This window comes from Meleagris gallopavo, chromosome 1 (assembly GCF_000146605.3).
Source record: "Meleagris gallopavo isolate NT-WF06-2002-E0010 breed Aviagen turkey brand Nicholas breeding stock chromosome 1, Turkey_5.1, whole genome shotgun sequence".
Classification (NCBI taxonomy): Eukaryota; Metazoa; Chordata; class Aves; order Galliformes; family Phasianidae; genus Meleagris; species Meleagris gallopavo.
Genome location: NC_015011.2, coordinates 73,826,473 through 73,834,304, shown reverse-complemented (window position 1 = coordinate 73,834,304; position 7,832 = coordinate 73,826,473). Strand labels below are relative to the sequence as shown.

The window sequence follows — 7,832 nt, the reverse complement described above, 5'->3', positions numbered from 1 at the left end:
TATATATATAAGAAGCACAAGTGATGCACAAAGAATTACTCACTACCCCAAAAAGAAGACATAAAAAAAAAAAAAAGACGTAAAAAATTAAGAGTGGTAGAGCCATTTACTTCTGTAGGTTAGCATTCCCTTCGTATGTTAACTTCAGGGCTTCTGGGGGGGGGACTGAAATTAATCATAACTTTAGCATAGGGAATCGAGCTCTGTCTTTGTAGCCATATTAGAATTAATCATTCCAAGATTCAAAAAAATAATAATGATTGTGCTGCATTTGACACTGTATTCCTTCTCTTTAAGTAACTTTAATTTCTTGGAAAATATTGAGAAAGACATTTTTAGTATTTTTGTAGATAGTTTGATATGAACTAAACTTTTCCTTCATTGTGAAAAGGCAAAGGTGTTCCTATCTATGTAGAAATGTCAACTTCTCCCAAATAATGAGATGCCTAGGTTGTTTTTTAGTTTCATGTCTGATTTTAAGGATAGCAAGCATTTAAGCAGTAACTGATTGGTCAAGTGGTAAAGAATATGAGAAAATAGCAGCAGGTAGACTAATTAACCTATCAATATAATTTATCTGTATTGACAAGGATGGCACCAGTTTTTTTTGTAAGTCCTCCAAGTCAGAGTTTACTGTGTTCAAATGGAATGAGTGTTCAGAATATCCATGTGGTAGAGACCCACACTTTCTTGTAATAAAGTAAGGAGAGAAAAAAAGTAAGTTCTTTTTTTCTTTACTGGCTTTTATGTGTTGAATTTTTAGTGGCCATTAGAATATTTGTGATTTGTCTAATTTCTCAACTTCATGAAACACAGGGCAGAGTTAAGTGTCCAATTAGCATGAATTCATGTCATTTCTTCAAATTTAAGTGCTACAAAAGCATTTTCTAGGTTATTTTCTTTTCCTCTTCATGTTGTGTTGGCCTGGAAGAACTAGAAGTAGTGAGTTCCCTCTCTACTACTTTCCTAGTTTCAAATTTTAATTATTAAGGCTGATCTGCTTGGCCTTATGATTTATCAGTCACCTTTCTACAAATAAGTTTCTGTAGATATATTTATACCATCTCAATACGCCAGTTTTTGAGGAAAGAGATAGCAACCAGACTTTAAATGTCCTCTGTGTCTCCAGTGTAGATGATAGGGGCAGGGATGGGGAGGTAGAGAGAGAACTTGTTTGCTTACATAAGGGACAGATTTAATTTGAAGAACATTTACCGTGCTCATCAATCAGTGAGAGGAATCCATGGCTTAAGAACTTGGAAGGTATGAGTGCTATGCTAAGATGTTTTTAAAGTACAAAAATGACAATGAGAATTTGAATTTCATATGTGAGGAGTATTACATTAAGAGTTTTTACACCTCAGGTGTGTTGCTGTGGAACTATGAATCAAGATACTTTTTAGTACTTTTATCTTTATAAAAGTATACGGACGAAAGTGCATTTTAAAACATTTTTCCTTTATGGCAAAAATATGTAATAAAGCGTAATAAAGATTGCTAAAATATGTGTATGCAATTGAGGTCTAAGTGCTTTTCTTGTCCCTCCATTTGAGAGGTAAAATACAGCTTTTTGTATGTTAGTGTTCTGCCATTTGGACTATATGGGCTTACACTGGTGTGAAGAAATTATTATGTTACAAAAAAGCGGGTGTTACAGCATTTGAAATTCACTAAAAATTCTTCTGGTGTCTCATGAGGGATTGCAAAAATAACAGAGGATGAATCTTAATCTAGCATATGTAGGTTTATGCATCTTGGTTTGGAATTGTAGAGGAGCAGAGCAAGTAGCAAAGGATGTTTGGTCAGTGAGATTGTTGCCCTCGTATAGAAACAGCCTGTGTGCTGGCGTGTATACAAGCAGCATGTTACTAGGTATTTAGTTTTGTTTTAGGTTTCTCCTTTATTGAGTGGATTGGCTGTATGAGAGCCTGCTTGCGTGGTGGATCAGATTAATTTTGTTTTGCTGGATTAGTTTTTCTCTGCTGGTGAAAAGTGCTAAGATGATTTTTTAGAGTGGCCAAACTCTTAGAGATAGAACTGAGTTCTGTTTCAAATCAACAAAAAAAAATTTGCTGTGGCTTTTCTGCACTCTGTAGAACCAGTTTTATCCAGTCCCCTCTGGATATTCTACTATGAGAAAGATTTGCTACTTACATTTGTATTTCTGAGAAAGTATTTTCTTTATCTGATCAGGTCTGTGTTTAAATACGACCATTGCTTAAATGGTTTTATTTGCAATATCATCAAAACATATTTGTCTGTTTTAATAGCTACTGTATTATCGGATTTTAAATTATGAAGTCAACCGGTTGGAGATGTGAAGAAAATGTTAGAAAATGCTTTTGGACAATTGATTATTCATGTTTTTCTTGGAACAAATGTGTTCTATTTAATCAGAAGTTGAAGCTGCCTTTTTACTTTGTTAGAAATCACTAGCCAGCAGCAGAGGGAGACTGACTGAAAAACATTCAAATATTCACCGGTGGTAGCCCATAGCTCAGAAGTATTGCTTCACACAGGTGTTTTTCATAAGATAGAAGGAATCTTGACTCCTTCATTTTGTCAGTATGTTTACAGAGTGGAACTTGAGTGACTGGGACCTCTCTGCCTCTGACATAAAATGCCACAAATTAGATTATTTGTGAAAGCTCCCAGATGCTTTTGTCTTTATACTGATGTTCTTCGGATTTGGAAAACAGTTATAAAATAATAATAATTTTTTAAAAGTTGTAAAGACACTTTTTAGCTAGGTACTTCGCACTAAATAAAAATATGAAAGCTTAAAAATAAGACAATTTAAACATATTTTTAAGCAAAGTAGTGCAAGATGTCAATTCCTTTGAAATGTATTTATTAATAAATCATAAATAATTGCAATATGATGCCTTTAATATGGTGACAAATCTTTGCCGCCTCTCTCTCTCTCTGGACTTGGTTGATAGGAGATTGATGTATCTAAGCTGTAGGCCCTGAGAATGCCTCCCCAGATCATGTCTGTGCTACAGTTATAATCAGATTGCTATATCTGATAAACCTGTATCTGCTTTTTTTCTTTTTTCTTTTTTTTCTTTTTTTTCTTTTTTTTTTCTCCTGCAACCACTGTGGTTTTTATGCATAGAAAATTCAGGTACGTGGACAAGAACGAAGCTATGATACATCTTAGTTTTGTACGTGAACCATGGCTTTCTGCCCATAAGACTGTAATATAGGTTCCTCTGTTGTCCTGGATTTTTTTGTTTTGTTTTGTTTTGTTTTTTTTCCCCTCTTCTCTCCAAAATTCTTTAATGGTATAGCACAAGACTTGGCTCTTTCAGAAAGTGTGTGAACCATAAATTCAGAAAACCATGGTGATGTTGGTAATTTTGCGTAAACATTTAGATATTTTTATTTTTAATGGTTTTGTTATTTTACTGGGATAATTATAATCCACTAAGATTGTTATCCCTCTAACCATGCAGTTTATGCAGTTGAGGAGAACAAAAACAACAACAAAATAAAAGATTTTTTTTTTCCTGTGTGTATGTGCAGAAAATGACTGTACTGAAGCTATCACATAAATAAAATTGATAAATTTTTTTTAGAGGACCTTTTTTCCTAACCTTAGGTTGCTTCTGAAAATAGTCTGCAGCATCCAGACATGATTTCTAAACATGCCCCTTAAGAATTCTAATCCCTTTTAAAATATGAAATCATATAGACACTTGCAAAAGTGAGATTTATGAAGTTTTAAGTCTGTCACCTCTCTGCAGTATTTTCAGAGTAGGAACTTAATTGGTTTTGTACAAATGCTTATAATACTGCATTGTATGTTCACTGCAGGAAGAAAGCTCAACTGAAGAAGAAAAGAGGTGTCACAACTATTAATGAGCAGATGTTATTTCATGGCACCAGTAATGAATTTGTAGAAGCAATATGTATTCATAACTTTGACTGGAGAATAAATGGGATGCATGCTGCTGTATATGGAAAAGGTAAATATTTTTTCACGTGTGGCAGTTTGGCAGTCTGAACTGTTCAACATTAAGTGTTCCTTATAGAATGTTCTTTGTGATGTACTCCCGTGTTTTTACAGAGACATTTAATATTGCTCTGCTTTTACATCAAGTAAAAGATGTAAATTAAGATAGAGATAAATTAAGAAAGTAAGAATACAGTGAATAATGTAATCAGCATAACTGTTGGGTAGGACTTAGGAGTGGGGTGGATGAAGCGTGAACTGCAAAGCAGTGTAGTTCACAAGGAAAGTCTCCCTGCTAAAATGTTCACGTAAAATACTTGCTCATGTTCTGTAGGTTGCTCTGAAAGTAATGCTTCCTATTTATTTCCATACAAACTACAACGGATCCAAAGAGCACAATAACACAGTTTGATAGAGCACATTCTCCGCTACAAAACACTATTTTTCAACATTAGTCACCAGCCATGAACAAGAGCCTCCATACTGCGCTCATAAAAATTGGCACCAGTAGAGGTGACCTACTATTTCACAGCTGCTGTGACAATGTTGTTGATAGGAAAAACGCTGCCCATCCAGTCCATCTTTCATTGGCCCGAACAGAGGGAAGTAGGAAGGTGCCAAATCTGGACTATATGATGAGTATGGTAGGGCAGTCCAACCAAGTCTGGCAATGTGCAGCAAGCTCTTTAAACTAGTACGGGGCCTGGTGTTACCGTGTTGCAAGAGAAAGCTTGTATTCTTCTTTGGCCTGACTCTGGGAGTTGGAGTCTTCAACTTAGTCAGCATCGCGATGTAGTGGTCAGAGTTGATGGGTTCTGGGTCTAGTCTGGGTTCTAGGAAATCCAGAAGGATCCCCCCTTCCCTATTCCAAAAGACAGTCCACATCACTTTACCTGCTGAGGGCAGTGTCTTGAACTTTTTCTTCAATGGGGAATTTGCATGTCATCACTCCATGTACTGCTGTTTTGACTCCTGCGCGCAGTGGTGATACCATGTCTCATGACGCCAGTAATGATGCGATCCAGGATCACCTTTAGCCTCGTTCCATAGGTCTCGACAAACTTGCACATGGTATCCAAGGCCATTTGCAACTTGGCCTGTCTTAAACTTTGCTGCCACCACTGCTGAAATGCACCACTCACTGCTTCGCTTTGCTAACATCCACTGTTTGGTCTCCAATAAATATTCAGTAAGCATCAAAAAATGTCGGTGGGTGCAGTGTTTTTTCTATGTGGAGGAATTCGATGACACACCTTTGCTTCATACACACTTCCTTGTCAGTCACCATTTTGTCAGACTGCCCTCTGCATCCATTTGTCACGTGACAATAGAATTTAACAGAATATTGGTGAGAATTTTCAATTTCTAATGTCATACCATCAGCATAGATTCATACCTCTGACATTGCTGGCCAACATACGATTGGATTATCATGATGGCAGAAAAAGTCATTGGATTACTAATAAATAGAAAAGAACAGACTTTTTCATCATCCTGGTACCTACCTGTTCATTAGAAGTTAACCTACCATGATAAGAATATAATAAGAATTTGCTTTTTATTTGAAAGGGACCTACTTTGCAAGAGATGCATCATATTCCAGTCGTTTCTGCAAAGAGGATATGAAGCATGGAGATACTTTCCAAATTCATGGTGTGAATCTGCAGCCTCATCTGCACAAACCAGATAAAGTCATGTTTCTTGCTCGTGTATTAACTGGCGACTATATCAATGGTGATTCAAAATACATGAGGCCTCCTTCAAGAGATGGAAGTTTTGTGAACTTGTATGACAGCTGTGTGGATAATACTTGGAACCCAAAGATATTTGTTATCTTTGACGCCAACCAAATCTATCCTGAGTACTTAATAGAATTCTGTTAAGTTTAATGAAGCTGAACTGAATATTTGTGTCTTCTTGGTACTTTTTTTTCCTTTCACAAAAACAACAACATGAAAGCCCAAACTGTGAAAGGACAGAGGTGAAAGAAAAGCTAGCGTACGTTTATGAAGCTGTTAAACATTTAAGAGGGATTGTCCATCTGCTTTTAAAAATTTGTAAACAAACTTCACTAATGCCTTTTTACAATGTAAGGGAGTATTACGAGTCTGAAATTGCTTAGTGAGTGCATCAGTAAGTTTCTGTTCAAAGACAAGACTTAGGTTCTGAGTTCTTGAAAATATGTTGCAAGTAGTTATTTGTGTGGTAGTAACATGCTTGTAATACTGTGGCTCTGTGATTAAACAAACCTTTTATAAAGATTGTTTGTAGGACTTAAAGCCAAACCTGGATGACTCCTCCTATGTGTGTGTATGTGTGTTTTGTAGTGCACATTTCAAGATGTACAGGACCCAATGATCAGCAAAGCTGCTACATTTAGCTTGAAGGTAAGCTTCAGTTATATCCTTGCTTGGTTACAAAACTCTTTCACTACAATTTCAAGCTTGCTTCTGACAAAAATGATGCCCTAGGGCTCTTGTGGTTGGTAGCTGTTCAGTGCTGGGATGTCATCACAGCCATATACCTTTCTGAGTTCTTGCTCTGTATTTTTGCCACGTCGTTGTAGTATGTATGTGCATGCACGTATTTGCATGCAGATTACATAGTCTTGTCTGATCACTGTTTAAGAAGCACTCAGTGCTGGTTTACTTGCTGTTACCCAAGATGGCATAGGTTAACTTCACTGCGAATAACACAAAGTTAAACCAACAATGAAAATTTTCAAAAGATGTCATCCTTTCGTTTTTTAACACCTCAATAAAAAAGGTTTTAATAACATATGTTTAAATAGGTTTTCCTAATTTGTGTAGTTGTAAAATTAAGGAGTGTTTTTGACAAGAAGAACAGAAGAAACTATGTGTGAGTAAACAGCATGTGTAAGTATCCAAACACATGAATAAGAGCTTGAAGAAGGGAGCTGTTACTATGATATGTACTAAAATCTTAGCTGATTTGCCATAAAATTGTATTCCTAGTGACTTTATTTGCTAAGAGACATAATGAGGAACACAAGGGACGATAATGCAATGTGAAAGTGGAAAAGCGGCTAGGAACCATTCATGAGTCTGATTGGAGAAGAGCCTGCATGCATGGTTAACGAGTGTTTGTGGAATGTTTAGTTGACGTGTAAAGGGATGTGGGAGAGTTAAAAGAGAAAACCTGTGAATGTATATAAGGGATGTTAAAACCTGTAATATATTATTTGGATCATTCACAGCTGAGTCTGTGCCGCAGATGCTGCACCTACATACATACATGTATATATTTGTATATATACATCCTCTTCCCCACTTCACTTTAAGCAATAGATGTTCCTTGTATTTGTGTATGATTCCAGATTTTATGGCATGTTGCTAGTTGACAAGATCAGCTTTAAAGAACATTTTCACATCTCTTGAAATATTCTCCTCCTAAAGTCATCACTAAAACTGTAACTTGTGAATAAAAATGAAAATATTTTATTTGCCCAAAACCCAACAAAATTTTATCTTGGAATTTAAAGTCTATTCTCTACTTTTAATTTTGTCACAGGATGTTACATCTTTATCCTAAATTAAAGAATTTGGATGTACAAATTAATTATCATCCTCAAATATAAATTAATTTTTAATGAAAACATTTTTAGTGGAAAACTTCATTCTTTTTTGCAAGTGATCTCTGTGGACAAAGCTAATGTACTAGAGACCTGAGAGACATCTACAAGTGTCTCTTTAGCTATTTGGTGTTTTGCTTGCATTTGGCTTGCAAGAATTCTTGCTTTCAAAACGGTCAGAATTTCTAGAATTACAAAGCTTGCTCTGGAAAACTACCTTCAAACAACTGATGTCAGGGAGATACATTGTATGGGACAGGGCCACGTGAGTGAAGCATGTAA

The 7,832-nt window shown here is 35.9% G+C and overlaps 1 protein-coding gene across 4 annotated transcripts in view; it reads left to right on the top strand.

Moving 5' to 3' along the window:
* PARP11 (poly(ADP-ribose) polymerase family member 11) overlaps nt 1–6,736 on the top strand; it is a 15,008-nt gene extending 8,272 nt beyond the window's left edge. For all 4 annotated transcript variants that reach the window (XM_010717082.3, XM_031555553.1, XM_010717092.3 and 1 more), the window contains 2 exons: nt 3,820–3,971; nt 5,528–6,736. In XM_010717082.3, coding sequence (XP_010715384.1) covers nt 3,820–3,971; nt 5,528–5,841 — 466 coding nt within the window. In that variant the 3' untranslated portion in view covers nt 5,842–6,736. The remainder of the gene's footprint in view (nt 1–3,819; nt 3,972–5,527) is intronic.
* Nucleotides 6,737–7,832: the final 1,096 nt, after the last annotated feature.